The sequence below is a fragment of the Mchenga conophoros genome, linkage group LG9 (assembly GCF_057382185.1).
Source record: "Mchenga conophoros isolate Kocher_MC1m ecotype Shallow Benthic linkage group LG9, M_conophoros_male_GT1.1, whole genome shotgun sequence".
Classification (NCBI taxonomy): Eukaryota; Metazoa; Chordata; class Actinopteri; order Cichliformes; family Cichlidae; genus Mchenga; species Mchenga conophoros.
The window spans coordinates 26,729,665-26,746,590 of record NC_140534.1 but is presented as its reverse complement, the minus strand read 5'-3'; the positions used below and the strand labels follow the sequence as shown (position 1 = coordinate 26,746,590).

General features: G+C 39.3%; 1 protein-coding gene across 2 annotated transcripts in view; it reads left to right on the top strand.

The window, feature by feature from the left end:
* The first annotated feature begins 453 nt into the window (after positions 1–453).
* stau2 (staufen double-stranded RNA binding protein 2) overlaps positions 454–16,926 on the top strand; it is a 106,077-nt gene continuing 89,604 nt past the window's right edge. For both annotated transcript variants that reach the window (XM_085287284.1, XM_085287285.1), the window contains exons 1-5: positions 454–563; positions 2,166–2,373; positions 3,809–3,939; positions 4,198–4,357; positions 6,803–6,938. In XM_085287284.1, the coding sequence (XP_085143410.1) occupies positions 2,175–2,373; positions 3,809–3,939; positions 4,198–4,357; positions 6,803–6,938 (626 nt within the window). In that variant the 5' untranslated portion in view covers positions 454–563; positions 2,166–2,174. The remainder of the gene's footprint in view (positions 564–2,165; positions 2,374–3,808; positions 3,940–4,197; positions 4,358–6,802; positions 6,939–16,926) is intronic.

The following is a 16,926-nucleotide window of genomic DNA, read 5'->3' as shown; positions in this document are numbered from 1 at the left end:
TAGATTGTTTGTGAGACACTCATAGGGTTTGCTTTAATTAATTAATCAAATAGAGAAAATTCCCAATGGATGGTTGGGGAAATATTCCAAGTAAAACTATATTTTATAGCATTAGCACAAAACCTTAAGTTTCACTGAAACACGGACCTGTAAAATGGAAAACTTACGAATAAGACTAAAAATCCATTTGGTGATACAAATGTGCACAAAACAACTTTGGAAATATTAATTTTGTTTCTGAATCAAAAGTTACACTGTGGGATCCGAGGAAGCGCACCAGGACTGAACCATCCTTACCGCGGCGGGGGTGGCTTCATTCAAAATTCACCTCAAACTCCACTCATAGTACGTTAGCGATATGCGATATGCAGCCACAACAAGGTTAGCTAAACACAAGCTTTATGCGTGAAATATTACATGGATACGCCATGTTGAGTCCAGTGACACGTATTTTCATTTCTTTTTTTACCCAGACAAATAAGGTGGTCGGTTCCTCTTCCATCCAGTTCTCTTTAGTGTTTGCCAATGTTGGAGGTGTAACTGGGGTCTGGCCCTGGATAAAGGTAAAAAAATGTCCTGAAATATTTTTCCCATAGTTGTCGGATACTCTGTGGATTATTTGCCACGTTGTCGCCAACTCGTATATGATATCAGGGTTGACTGAAAATCCCCAGGATTTCGAGAAGGATGGGGCGGTTTGGAGATGCTAGCAAGAAGGGTGCTCGGCCGATCAGCCATGATGAGCTTTAACCGGCTAAAGTATCGCAACTGGGGGTGGCTAGATAGGATTTATTCATCTGGGGAAACCATAAAGGCATATTCATGACAGCATGCATGCTTGCCTATTCTGTCTGCGTGTTTTTAGGAGCTGACATTGGGAAGAAACGGCGTATATCTTGTTGGCAACGTTAGCTTCCTGCTAAGCTGGACACAGTAATAAATGTTCAGGGGTTGCAGACAGCACTGAAGCTCTGCCAGTCAACCCCAACGTAACACAACCCCCATGTTCAACTTGCAGTGAAAGACAGCCGTGCAAACAGGCAGCTGTTTGCCGCTGTATTTGTGCGTGTTGCTGTGAGAGCGTAAAAAGAAAAGCAAGAGGGACTATCACCACAAGTACCCCACGGGCAGGCATGATGCACCTACGAATTAAACAGGAATAACTTCATGACATGCAATGAATAAAAGTCATATTACAGTAAGAGATACATCAGTTGTGGTGCATTTAAACCTTATTAGCTATTTTCTGACCGTGCAAACTTGGCTGATGTTTACACCAGTTCAAACATGGTCCCTAAACAATACAGAGAAGTGACACCTGCAAAATCAGATATGCAATATTTAAAAACCTGAATGTGCCATATTCAAAGCTAGCATTTCATGCAGTGTCCAAGGGATGACACTGAATTTCTCCAAAACTCCAGGGGTTCAGCTCAGCTTTGACCTTTTGTTTTGACCTCTGTGGGGATGCTCAAAGTATTTCCTTCATTTCCGATCACTGTCTGCCACTTATTTGTGTGACTCAAAAGTGGGAGCCATTTTGGAGCAATTGTTTTTTATCTTAGAGACTTTTTTAGACAAAAACACACAGTAGCATATATGCTTATGTTACTTAAATTACACAGTCACAGCCTGTGTACTGTGTCTAACTGCATTCTGCTAAATATTGCATGCATATTTTAAGAGATAAATAAATACTACAATTCATTCTGCTGTTTGATATTTGTTGACCCTTATTTGTTTGATAATGGGCTGTGTCCCTCAAAATGTGGTTTAATATAGATTGCATTGTTCAGGCTACAACCAGCGGATTCCTCCTTTTTGCCAGGGAGTTTTTTCAGCCGTAACACGAGCAAAGCTCCTTCAAATAAAGGTTCATTGTCTGGGTGTATTAGCTGCCAGTGGATCAGAATGTGAGATAGGCCTAGGGCTGTTCAGTTTGAAGTCTGTTCTCCAGGCTTAGCCCAGAGAAATCTGTCAAATGACATTTAGCTTTAAACTGTGCATGTGCATTTGTGCTCAGATTCACAGATGCTTAATGCAGTATTGTGTACTGCTAGTGAATGAATATTGATTTTCTTTTATTTTTAAACTACTCAGTAGTTATAATTACAGTGTAGTAAGTGTATTTCTAACAAAAGCTTTCAAATTTGTTCTGCTTTCAGGAATAGAGCATGGCTCAAGTGAAAGTACAGACCTCAGCGCCCCTGGCTGGTCCTGGCCTCTCCCCTGGAGTCCCTCCAACGGCCATGGCCAGTCAAGGATCCCTGGGTCTGCAGCCCTCCGTCAATGGCACAGGCCCGGCCCCCACACCCGCCTGCCCTGCTCCTGCAGTCGGATATGGGGACGCCCCTGTGTCTGCCACACCGCCAGGTAGAATTTCCCCCAAGTTTGTCTTTAGGGGAAATTAGTTATTATTTTGCATCATGTGTGGAGTTGCTACTTATCTATGAAAACTAAAAACTGTTACAGTAGGTTAACAATTTTGCAAATAAAATACCATCACCCACGGCAGTGGTTGATATTTAACTGCTTATCTGTAAAATTGTGTTATTAAATTTCTGCTTATTCAAAAAATAGAGTGTTGAAGGGCTAAAATATTTGATTCCTGGTTTCACTCTTGCAACAGGGGGCAATGTGATTTAAAAAAAACTACACATACGCACACAAACAAAAACACTGACTATTGGCTTTCCATGGCCAGTACATGCTCAGCGATCAATAGTTTCTGTGATTTCCAACAAACGATGGACTACATTTCATTAGTGTTTTCATTTTGGGGGATGATTCAGTGAGTTATTCTGTGAAAATTTCATAACCTCAGTCATAATATATTATGACTCTATAATACTGGTATAGATTTAAGACCTTAACAATGATTCATACAGACAACTGTGTGCATGATGAAGGTTATAGTTGTACCCAAGTCTACAATACAATGTGTGTGTTTGCATAGTTATTCTATAATAAAAAATTGACTTTAGGCAATTAGGTAACTGGCCTAAAGGGCTCTATCTCATGTTCCTTTTACTGCTCATTATTTCTCATGACCTAACCTAAATTCAGAAACGTTTCGGTACCACTGCTTCTTTAATAATGATTTAGGAAGTGAATTTCTGCCAACACTTCCTGTCATATGTTAGCTATAATAATAATAATAATAATAGATTGCATTTATATAACACTTTTCGAGACCCTCAAAGCGCTTTACAATTCCACTATTCATTCACTCTCACATTCACACACTGGTGGAGGCAAGCTACAGTTGTAGCCACAGCTGCCCTGGGGCAGACTGACAGAAGCGAGGCTGCCATATCACGCCATCGGCCCCTCTGGCCAACAGAGGGGTAGGTGAAGTATCTTGCCCAAGGGCACAATGACCGAGACTGTCCGAGCCGGGGCTCAAACCGGCAACCTTCCGATTATGAGACGAACTGCCAACTCTTGAGCCACGATTGCTGCACTATAAGCCAGTAGCTCACGGACTGACCACAACACGAAGGAAAAAACACTTTACAATATTGTCCTATAAACAGATTCATTTATTAGTTATTTATTAAGTGCTTGTTTACTGATTTTTCCCCTTAATTACATATAAAAATAAAACAAGTTTGCATTTTATTTGCAAGTTAGAAGTGTTCCAGTGGCTGTATGCGCTGCTAATATCTCATCCCTTGTCACTCAGTGGAAGTATCCAATTCTTATATTAAAAAATGATACTTGTTCATGAATATAGGTGGAAGAAGATGGATAGATGAGTGCTTTAGTTACCATGTTTTTAAATATGTCGTCTTCTGATATGATTTAGGCCCGCCCCAGGAGAACATGGCAAACCCTAAAGAGAAAACTCCAATGTGTTTGGTGAATGAGTTAGCCCGTTTCAACAGGATCCAACCACAGTACAAGCTCCTCAATGAGAGAGGCCCTGCACACGCTAAGGTAAAAAAAAAGTTTTTCAGATGTAGCGTTATCATGTCAATATGGAATAATATTTAATAAATCTCAGGAGGTAGTTCAGTGTAATTCTTGTTTTGACACACATCCACATGTGCTAAATAAATAAAGCATTTGCACTTTTTGTAATTAGTAATTAGTTATTGGCTGTGCTGAGAGCACCGAACTCCTGCCAAAAGTTCTGTAACAAGGATATTGATAAAAATGTTGGGTAATGTCTTCCTCTCTGGGTGTCACTTCCAGATCTTCACCGTGCAGCTGACTCTTGGGGAGCAGGTGTGGGAGGCAGAGGGCACCAGTATTAAAAAGGCGCAACACTCCACAGCTGCCAAAGCACTGGCTGAGAGTGTCCTTCCCAGGCCAGCGCCCCGCTCCCCTAAAGCTGACATCAACAGTAACCCAGGTACTGCAGCCACAACTGAATTTCTTTTAACTGTTAAAAAAGCAAGTGGCTGGGAAGGATTACCATGAATTGCACCTTTTACTGTTTCTATGGCTATGCATGTGATAGCTGCTATAGTTTCAAGAAGAATGTTTGAACCATTTGGAAAAAGCTGCAAAACAAGTTGATGCTTGGTTATAATCTGCTAAACTCTTAAAAATGGAGGTGTCTTTTTTTTACAGGAAAAATAGACAGCACTCTATTCATATATTATTAGGTATTAAATTAATAATTAACACTGTATGTCTTATAGAAGAACTTAAATGTTAACTTGGGCTGTGGCTCAGCTGTAGCAGCAGAAAGAAGATATTGCCTTTAGATCCAGGGAGAATGAGGCCGCCAAGAAGGAGGTACTTTTACTCCCTGTTCATTAACTAAGAGTGTCAAGATTTCTCAAATCTTTGAGGGCAACAAAGCAGGTTTTCATCCTCCAAAAGTTTTACAGTATTTTTTAACCTTGTTGTAAGGAGGAATTTTTCTCAAGCTAAGCTTGTTTCTTTGGTCCACTGTTATCCTAAAGCACAATCCGGGCCTATCTTAAAGTTAGTTGCTAGCACTATGTCTAACATTTAAAAGCTTAACCTCTTCATTGATACTGTTTGAAGTTGGAATCATAGACCAGCAAATATTAAAGCTATACATTCTTCTTTTTTTTTGCTTCTTACTTACTTCTTAGGATTATTGAGAGGCTGGAGCGTATCTGGGCTGTTGAAAGGTGAAAGACAGAGATAGACAGTCACACACACACTTGTAACAAATTTAGAATCACCGGTTAACCAAACAAGCATGTCTTAAGACTATGGGAGGAAGCCAGAGTACCCAGAGACAACCCACGCAGGCATAGTCACTACCATGCTTCCTGGAATAGCAAATATGCGCCAATAATCAAAAAGTTAAGAGTGTAACAGAGTGAAGATCAGATAAAAGGACACATTTTTTTCATCTTTTCTTCATTGGACTTACTGGCAGTTTAAAAGGCTGTAGTGAGTCACTGACTTGTGATGCTAGTGATACATGGATAAAAAGGTTAGGGTCCACATCCTGTGGACAAGAGTATCCAATGGAATAAATGGCAAATAAACAATGAATGAACTTGATAAAGCTGCTGCAGGGTCAGGTCTTGGGATTATACACTCCACTTTACTGTCAAACTGTTAAAATACTTCAGTGGAACAGAGCCATTGTCAAGAATAGGCTCACAGTTTTTAAAGTCTGGTCACCATATGAAACATCTTGTTGTAATTGTTCCATCTATTTTTACTGGTCATGGTAAAATCACTCCCTAGTTTCCACGTAGGAGATGAAAGACAAAATCTACAGTCATCTGTCTGTGCAAACATAAATTTTGCATTTCATCTGACATAATATTAGACTCCAGCAGTTTACCCTAGATATTTGCAGACACGAATCAATCCTGTGCTTTTTTTATGGCAGTTTGCTGTGAACAAGATCTAAAATTACGACAGCACTGTGAACATTTTTCAGTTTTTTAACCTGTTTACCAGAAGCAGTTTCATTTTCTTGCAGATGGTTAAAACCAAGTTTGTGCTGTTCATTTCTGTGTGCACATATCTGCAGGAATTTATAGTTAGCATTAAAACCCATGCATTTACACTTCTAGTAGCTCGCCTTGTCTCATCCTCCTAAAATTGGAAACAATGTTTAGATTTTTTTAATTGAAACTCACTAATGTTCATTCATTTTAAAGTCTGGTGTTAAAATAAAAGTATGGATTGGATGTTAGCACACTGGATAGAGCTAAAAAGTCCATTTACAGAGGAAGTTAATTTATACCTGTCTGTACAATCATGAATTTAAAGTGCAATGCATTTATGTATTTAGGGGGCATTTTGGTTTTTCATCTGAGTGACTTTTCTTCCCAGCATTGCTGCCAAGCAACTGGGAATATTCAGATAATTGATGTTCAAGGAAACAACAAAAAACAGTATAAAGTGTCTCAGTAAAACCTAGGAACAGGCTTACAGTTTATCACTAGCCAAATTAATACCACTAGTCTGGACTTACCTCCCTTGCCCTCTGCGACTTTGTAGTGGTAAAAGGCCTCAAAGCCAGGCTTTTAATGGGATTAAGAAAGTCCAAAAAATCCTGTGATAAATTATGCAACATCACTGAGAAGTGGTGGTATTAGTGGTGCATGCATCCTGAGGGTACTTTTTACTTAGAATGCAGTTTCACGTGGCAAATGTTAGGCTGCACAGTGCAGCTTTCTGCCTGTGTGCCTTTTCTAGAAAATATTTTGTTTCCATCTTTTTAGACTGCTTGGACCATTTTAAGCCATTTTGTTTGCTGCTGCCAGAAAAAGAAGTTCACATCAGTGTTTTTAAAAACCTCCCTGTCTTGGTTTTAATCTTTTCCGTGCTTGCATCTGCAATCTCACTCACACAGGCAGTATAACACCCACAGTTGAGCTGAATGGTCTGGCCATGAAGAGAGGGGAGCCGGCTATCTACAGGCCTTTGGATCCCAAGCCGATGCCCAACTACAGAGCCAATTATAACTTCAGAGGGATGTTTAACCAAAGGTGAGCTCCCAAAAATGAATGATTTGATTGGCTCAGCTGTTATTCATTTTAGTTTCAAAGCTACTTGCTGATTGGTTTATTGTTCAACCTTTAAGGGTGGGGGAAAATTATTCATGACAAGATGAGCTTCTTTTTTTTTAAGTAAAGTCTTTTATACTCACCTTTCGACCTGGAACCCCAACCAAAGTTAGATTTAGGTTTTCTTTGTTTTACCATCACTGCTGCATTGTTTGTAACAACAGCACATGCTTGCTGATTCTAATGCAACAGCACATGCTTTATCCAACCACCAAGATTAGCATTTCTCTTTGTTGTGGGTGTCGATAATCTGCGGTAATATACAAAGGAAGAGAGGGTTTTTGACATTCATCTGACTTGGTGTGGACATGGTCTTGATAAATTTTAGATGATGTTTCTTTGATCCCAACTGGCTTAAATGTGTGTCAGGCATGGCTCTCCGCTCCATATGTTTTCTAAACTGATGAACGTGGTGCCCTCATGGGTTCCCTGTGCACTCTGTCTCTGTCAACTTTCTTTCGTTGTTTTTTCTGTGCTGGAGCCACCCGACCATTTCCTAAACTCTGTAAAAGTGCCACAGAGGTGCAATTAATGATCTCCTCTCCCCCAGGAGAGAAATGCTATGTAGGTCTGTGAATTTGCTGAGCTAATCCAGGTATACCCTGTTACTCCCAGTTAGGAAAACAATGGGAAATCTGTTTTCTGTTTTGGACAGTGCACAAATAGTTTGTTTGGCTTTTAGTTTTATCCCACAAGCGTATCTTCACAATTTTACTCAACTGTCAGCTTAGGATAAACATTACATTTAGTTATATTAATTAGTCTCCTAAATGCTATATTATTTTAAATACTGACATAGTTTGTGATTAAAACTTAACAGAAGTTGAGTTATGCGGCTCCAAAAAGTGCACTGTTCCTAATAAAGTTAGTATTCATCTAGGATTGTTTGACATACTTGGTGTTATTTTCAGGACACATTATAATCCCCTCAAGGTGGCAGTGTTTCCTCATGTAAAGTCCCATAACACTTCTTTCAAGGTGCCTAGTGAAGGCCTTAGATCCCATTTTGTAATCTGCAAGTTAGGAATGTGGTGAATTTATGAAAGCTTTTCTGTGTGTATGGGTTCAGTGTTGTAATCATAAGGATTTTAAATTAACATCTTCAATATTAAAGCACTAAGCAAAGTGAAATGTCATGAAGAAGAGATTTTTTTCCATCTATATTTTTGTTCATTAATGTTATTAGGTGCAGCATTCTGCCATCAGTTCTGCTGAGCGCAGTTTATTTTTTAAAAGATGTCAGTCAATCAGTTGCACTGTTGGGTAACAGAGTGTAGTCAGGAGACAGTCTAGCATCTGGCTTACATCTTCTACTATTTGATCCATGCAGGAGCAAACAGGGGTGAAAGATAAATGGGGTAGAGGAGAAAATCTGTTTTCCAGCATCTGTCTGTCAATGTCATATGTCACAGTGTGGAGACAGGCAGTATCTATTCCTCATGGCCTGTTTTGTTTTCTTATGGCACTGTGTAAAGGAAGCAGAAAGGGGGTTGGAGGACGTGTGTGTCTCAAACAGAAGTGACATAAGAAAGACATTTATTATTCCAAGGTCATTATGTTTCCATGAGGTCTCTTTCTTTCAGTGTAGTCAAGCCCCGATTAATGATAGTAAGACCTTCTGAATATGAATTCTCTTACTTAGATGACTAACTATGTGGCAGAGTGACAGGCCATATCCACAATCGGTCACCTTAATGATGGTGCAGGGAAACGAAGGTTTCCTCATGCCCATGCCCTTACCTATTGATGAATAAGAGTGATCCAAAGTCATGTTGATGGAAAATCTGACCATTAAAAGGGCAGTCTGGCTATGATCTATCAGCGCGCTAATCACCGCCCAGACCAGTATTGATTCATTCAGAAAGTGCCCTGATGAGAAAATACAGCGATAATATGAAATGTACATTTATCAGAGTCTTAATGAATCTTATTTATGGCGAAGGACTTATGCATAATTCTTTCCCATCCAAGTCCATCTTTAAATCAGTGATTCATCTCTGCTATCATCCAGACGTGACCACACCATTGAACAACAGTGATCAGCTCTCTCAGTCAGTTACTGAGCTGCTATGAAACATGTGTGGAAATTTAGCCTGAGTGATTATGAAAAAAAATGATCACAGAATCGGAAAATATTTGTGTTATCATGAAATCTGGTTACATCAACCGTTTTCACGGACAACCCCTGTGTTATCATTGGAACACCTGATTCCAATGAGTCATACTGCGCTCCTCCAGTTTATCCACGACGCTCCCAGCTTTCCTCCTGCTGCTCTGATCTCAGGGGGGCGGGGCGCCTGCATCCTGCATTCTGTCAGAGTTGGAATTTGGATAGGACTTTCCCTGTTAGAGCAAAGCTTAGCGGCCTGAAGCCGCCTACCTCCTCCCAGTCCTCATTTGGTTATGACACCAACATCATGTCTGTTGGAAGAACAGTGGGCTGAAATACTGGGGGTGCTTTGCACTGTGACATTTCCTCCTGTGATGATGTTCAGATACTACGCTGGCCATTACTGCTTTCTCTGTAGGAAACTGAGAGGAAGAGTGACTCACCTTTACTGCTGAAAATTCAGTGCCTGTTTTATATTATATTGGCCAGTCTGCTGTATGTAGGAAAATAAGTAAAGACCCAATTTGCTTTGGTTTGTAAAGCATTTTTAGATCAACTGTGAGAAACATTACTGTTTATTAAATCTCTACTTGTATTGAGAAACCCACAGATACGTTTTAGTGGCCTCTAGCTCATTGGATGGATGTAGTGGTTCGATGTCATTGCTCCTACTGACCTTGGTTCCAGTCACAGCAGGCACTTGTTTTCAGTGGAATAACTTTGATAAATCCACTACATTTTATCCATTTTGCAGTTAGTGAGCATTGAACATAGAGCATTTAGCAGATAAAAGGGGGCTTGAATAATACTGAGCCTACACTGAGGGTTAAATGGGATGTCTCGTGTGTTTGGTTTCAGGGTTGAGTACATGGGTGCACATCAGCAATAATTACAGGGAATGCTTTTACACATAAAGGCCTGCTTTGAATATATTGGTGGACTTATGATAAAAAATAATTTGAAATAGTGTTATACAATACATAAAATTACATGAAATCAGGAAGGGCAGAATATTTATATTCACTATTAATGCCACTGGGTTATTTGTACCAGTGTCCCCCTTTGAATAGTCCCGCAGAGAGTTCACTTATAGCTCAAATACCCCAACTAAACTAATGAACTATTTATCAGGGCAAAACAAAAAAAGAAAAAAAAACAATTAAGTGAAAATTCTTTACATTCATAAATCATCCAAATAATTTTTATGGTATAATAAAATCCATTTTCATTTTTAATAGGCTGCTTGCTGCTGTGCTTTGTTAGTCACTTTGATGATTAGAGAGGTTACATCTGCATGTTGTTTTTGAAACGCCTCCCTGTACACAATGATGCCACTGCTAAGATGATCTGCGTGGGAGCATAAACAAAAAAGACGAACTCACGGTGAATTAAAAACTCATCCTCAGGATGGTTGCTATAAAAAGATGGTTTATTCTGTGATGCTTTGTATGACGCTAACCTCTTTCGGGTAAAAAGAGTACATCTTCGAGTGTTATTTACTGTTCTTGTTCTTTATGCTGTAAGAACAGTAAGAATGCTGTTGTTCTCACTGTTCTTGATCAGTTGTACCTCCATGTCCACAATTTATTATAAGTAGACTACAGTACTTGAACATATTTAAAATGTATGCAAAACTTTAGCTTTGGAGGTGCTCATATGGATCCTGCTGCTGTATGATGCTTAAAGGTATGTAATTAACACAGAAGAAAGACTCCTACAAACAACTGGAGGGAACAAATTTAACTTTAGGTCCTGTGAAAAATTACATTCAGGGTTTACAAATATATCAGGTATAATTTTATATTTTTTGGTCTATACACAGGCCTCAATAAATGCTGCATATTCCTCAATTGTTGAATGTCACATCATGTAAAGGGTTAATCGCCTTACAATTGTGCTCCAGACTTGGTCTGTAGCTGTATGGAAATGTCAGTGTAAAATCACTTTCATGTAAGAACTATAAGAAGAGACAGTTGCAATGGAAGGATATTTGAGTACCCTTCCCATGCCTTCAGGAAAACGGTATAACATCAAACAGCAATGACAGCAGCACAGACACAAAGGGCACACACAGACACACAGGTGTACTTTGTCATCTATATTTCTAATTGGGACAACCTGTCCCATTGAAAAGGCAAATCTGCCCATGAGCGCTTTTTTATATTCAACATTTCATGTCATCTCCTCTACTGTGGAGGTATTAGATATCCTCCGAGGTTCCCTTTGCACACACAGTCATCTTTTTTTCACTCACTTTCTCCCACTCAGGTTTATTTTTCTGTAGTGCTCTCTGGCCAATTGGGCTTTGTAGTCTCAAACGGCCTAATCGGGACACTGTGTGCTCTTTTGTCCAGTAAGGCATTACAGATACAGTTTTCTTGCCCATCCAAACCCCCCAAGGTAAACTTCAGAGGAGTTACTCCTATTGCATTATTCCTTAAAAATTTTCCACATATTCGTGTGTGTCTCTAAATCATAAATTACATAAGTAGATAAATTAACATTGGCGGAAATCCAGTCTAAAGGATAACATGTCTTAATTGCACAAATGGGTGTAAACTCATAAAGCAGTGTTTTATTGAAGAGACTGGGGGTGGAGGAGTGAAATACAGATCCAACATAAACAAATGCTTGGAATGATTTGTGCTCAGCAGACTCACTGACAAAGAAGTCTGGGCTCTCCTTTCATCTCCTCTCTTCTGAGTGGATTTTCTTGTTTGTGTATCCCTGTGTGTCCTCCTCTCCTCCTTTTCTTCCTTGATGCATTGAATTTAAAAATGGAACTGAGGCCATGATGTACAAAGTAGGCTAAATCAGTGGAATCACCTTTCATAATGCTGCCTTTTAGGATGTTTGTCAGGGGGAGTCAGAGGACTAAATAGGCATTTTTACAAAGAACTGACGTCTGTGCATTTTTCGCAAAAATAACACTTGAATCTCTTCTCAAGAAATTGTGCACTTTGCTGCAGCGCTCAAAGCGATTAGCCTTACCTCCTTAGTTGCTGTGCAATATCAGTACTTTGCAGTAAACATCTGTCAAGAGGAATGGTTGACGTTCCTGGCTGTTTGCTGAGTAATTTGGATCGCTCTTTATTTAGGGCATTAGACACCAGAACCACATAACACGCATCATAACATCTGCACCCATTGTTGGCATGGTTCATCACGGGTTAATGCACATCAGCTCATAGGGACACATTACTGTCCTACTTTCTGGTGCTGCAGAGTATTAACAGCAGCAATTTCATTATGTTCACCCATTATGTCTGTAAATTGGAGTGCACCTAGTGTAGTCTCCAGAAAAACTCCTGTAGTTTTTTGTGATCTCATTTAGACTGTTAGATTATTTCTTAAACATTGCCACCAGGATACGGATTGGCAAATTGCACTTAAAGGTGTTATACCTGTAAGAAGTGTTTCAACTGTTTTGTAGATAGACATTTCCAGTTTAGTTTATAGTTCAGGGCTACACCCAGATGTTCTAACCTCAGTCGTTGTAGGCGGATAGGTTCCTGTTTCTGGGAAAACAGATTCAAAAGTTTTTTAAACCACATTTTGAACGAGGTCCACATCACAATCATCATTCTGCTGCAGTTGGATCCATCACTGGAAGATGTGACGAAGATTACAGAAATATCACAAATCTATTACAAATTTATCCTTGGTTTACTTTGAATTGAATAAAGCCAGCAGCAGACACACGGTTGAAATATGCATCTCCTCCTTTTTAGGAACTGTCATCTTGCATCATTATAATTTTCTTCAGAGCGTGCAAAGTCAAAACAGAGTTTGTTTTTTAAATGATTCTGCATTTCTTCTTTGGTGGTCCTACAAGTGGAATCATATCATCCAGTCTTTATTTTACATCCTGTACAGTAAGTAATTGACACTGTGTTTCTTTCTCAGCATAAGCAAACCACAGTTCAGCCAAAAAAAGGGGAAAAAACACTTTTAAGCACACATCAGCAGGATATTTGCTTGTTTAAACAGCTTTGTTCTCATCTGGTTGAAAGACTCAAAGAGCAGTAAGCAATAAAGAGAAATAAATAGTATTGCCTAGAACATTGCCTTTGTCGATAAATTAACTAGTTAGCCTGCTGCTAAATCACTAAATTTGCTATTTTTTATTTCTTTATTAGTTGTATAGTATGCAAATATTCATACATACTGTCTCCTATCTGATGCCTGGAGCACTCAATTAGAGTGCTTCATTAATTTTTAGATGCATTAAATGGCAAAAATTGTGCTGCATATTGCTTTAGAGATGTTGGTATAAAAATACAAAGTAAAAACTGTGACAGGCATAATGGCTGACACAGAAACCACATCGTAATAATCTGGCCATAAGAAATTCGTAGTATTTATTTTCAGAAAATGGCATGAGATTTTAACAAAGCAATTAGTTTTTCCCTTTTAATGACAATGAACATAAAACAGCAGGTCTCAAAGTAATATTCTTAATGAGGACAGAAGGCTCTGATTTTATGCTGATCCTCAGCCAGCCATTCCTCTCAGTCACCCAAGACTTAACAATTGGCACTAAAAGGGCACAGGGGCTAAGAACTGTTTCTTGCTATGTCACATAAATGCACAAGTGGTATAATTGGTTTGCGCACACTGGCACAGTCTTCTGTGCTTAAGAAGTCAGAATTATTCACGCGATGCCTGTTTTCAGTCAGATTATTAACGAATAGACTATTTTCCAGTGGTTGCTTTTATTACTAACCTAATGAAATCAAGCCTTGTTTTTTGTTTTACTCTAGCACATTAATATTTTTCCCTGGAGTATGCTACCTACCTATAAATGATACTATCATGTATGGAAACAGTACTTAATGCACCACTGCAGCTCAGCAATAGAGCGGGCAGGACCTACACACAGCTGTGATGGGAGTACAAGGAGGGCACCAAGACAGCACGCTGATTACAGAGCATGCACAAAGAGAGCTTTAATCTCTTGTAGAAAATGAAAACCACAACAGTAAAAACAATGAACACTGTCATTTTTGACAATTTAATTAAAATAAGTCATGAAAGCTTTGGTTTATGCACAGCGCCTGTTCGTTATTCCAGATTAATATCTTCTGTCCTTAAAGTCGGTGATTTGAGTTGTCCATAAGAGACACCAGCTGTCTGCAGTACAAAGACACAGCCATGCATTACACTGGAGGAATATGAGGGAGGAAATAGATTGCTCCCATGGTGAGCTTTAATGAAAATCTACAGAATGTAAGGTTTAGTTATATTAAATCTCTGATTTAATGCAACGGAGAGACAAACCAGTCGATGAATCTTGAACAAAAATCTATGGGAAAATTTTATGTCACTGAATGTGGCAGTTCTTGTGACATATTCCACCCCTTCCCCCCAAAAGCCAGTCATCTGCAGAACCTAGAAGCACTAGCCAATCATCTTGGCGTCGTGAAGCACTCTACATGCACAGTAGAAGTTCAACCTATGGGGCAAAAAAGCTTTTTGAACCTTATTGTGATGGAAAGTCACCAAGACTATTAATTGTTTCTTAGCAGAGTTTACTGGTGACTCTACATGGACAGCTTTGTCTCTCCCAGTTATAATGAAAACTGCCGTTATGGCTCCGTCAAGGGCTAAGAGTGGCAAGACTAGCTTTTAAGGGATGCTAAATGAACTATAAAATGAGAGCTTCAGTCTTAGGTCGACACTTTATTTTACTAAAGTTCTCTCACTGGACACCTGAGTGATTTGACACGTTGTTGTATGTTTGATGTTTTTATATTAAAATGCCACGAGATTCTAAATTCTATAACACTAAAGGCTTGACAGCAAATCTGTTTATCTCTGTCACAGTTGCCTAATGGAACCACTCACTGAGTAGCACTTATTGTGACTTTTGTGAAACTGACACAGATCCTACACACTCTCTCTCTCTCCCATTATTCCTTTCTGTTTCTGTTTGTGCTTTCAAAAACCTCCCTTTGTCTGTATAGTATTAAAAACAAAATCTAAAGCCAGACATTGTTTTAAGCTACATTTTCAAGCCCCTTAACCAAAAGCTTATTTTTCATTTGTATAGATTTAGATGGGTTATAAATTGGTGTTAGGGAATAAACAAATGCTTTCCATTGACACTTTCAAAGCTCTGGGTGGTCTTTGGCTGTCACTGTTTTTGTCTAATGATCAACATAACAGAGAGCATTTATGCATACTGGACACTTTAGTGGGTACGCCTTGCTAGGTCTATGTTGGACCTCCTTTTCCCTTCAGAACAGTCTTAATTCTTCATGGCTTCAACAAGGTACTGGAAACAGTCCCCATTTTGCTCCATGTTGATATGATAGCGTCACACAAGCACTATTTTACCACATTACCTAGAAGTGCTCTATTTGATTGAGAGGCCAAAATGTTCCAAGAAAATATCCCACTCTACACCACCAGCAGCAACCTGAACCATAAATACAAGGTAGGATGGATCCATGCTTTTATTTTGTTTACGCCAAATTCTAACCCTACCATCTGAATGTTGTGGCAGAAATCAAGACTCGTCAGACCAGGCATCGTTTTTCCAGTCTTTGTCCTGCTGTGCTCTTCTGCTGCTGTAGCCCATCTACATCAAGCTTCAACCTGTTGTGTCTTTTGAGATGCTCTTCTGCATACTTTGGTTGTAACAAAGGGTTTTTTGAGTTACTGTTGCCCGTCTTCTGTGGTCAGAGCCTCAGTTGTGTGCCTGATATAACCATATTAATAATAGCCGCTCTTAGTGACATCAGAAAGAGCCAAAAGTATCAAAACTTGTAGAAACTTTGGCTTCTATATGTTGATCCATTGATCAACATCTATCCATCGCATCCATCGGTATAACAGTATATATGGGAGAAAAAATAACCCTGAATTACCCAGCGGTTTTAGATGCATTGCAGATCCCCCTTAAAGAACTTGAATATATAATAAAAACGTCTGTAGTGTTTCATACAAGTTATTAACAAAAGAAGACATTGGCCATGGACATATTTGAGTTAAGCACCCATAATCTTTGTTTTTGAGTTTCATGTACAGGGGGCTCCAGAAATCATGCTTAATGAGCAATTAGAGCCAAAAAAATGCTTTCATTTGGAACCACTCCTCGAACATCACACTGGATCAGCTTCTCCCATGTGGATTAGTGGTTTGTAACCTCAGACAGGGTCCAAAGAAATCTTAATACACAACCTAACACCATGACACTAGATGTTTTGAAAACTGTGTTTACTTGACAACATGGGCTATTTTCTCACACCGCTTTGTATTTTGCATGTGCAATCGCGTGAGGCTGAAGGGAAGGAGAGCAATCAATGATGGACACAGGGAATGAAGTATGGAAGTTGGGAGGGAGAGAAAACAAGTAAAGGTCTGGCAGGAGTTTGGAAGAAAATGCAGCTGGTGGAAGAATGAGTCTGTCCAAGTTTTTGTATTTTTTTCCCCCCAGATCTCTGTCACCCTTTTGCTTCCAGTGCAGTCCCATCCCCCTTCAAAAGCTTAGTGTGTGTGTAGATGTGGTTCCATACATACCGCTATTCATGTTTGTATGTGTGGTTAGCAGATCTTGGTATTAAAGCTCAGTGACCCTGGAAGACAAGTAGGCCAGTACCCTCCCTCATTCATGCTCTGTCATTTATCTGTGTCTGATTGGCCCACTTTTTTCTCATTGCAGCATTTTGTTGTAGCAGACTTGTTACCTTTTCATCCCATGTATAAGAGGAACACATAAACGATGCTTTACTTACTTTAAAGCTTTTGGTAGATGGGCTAAATGGAATGGGTCTCAGTATTTTTCCTTTGTTAAAA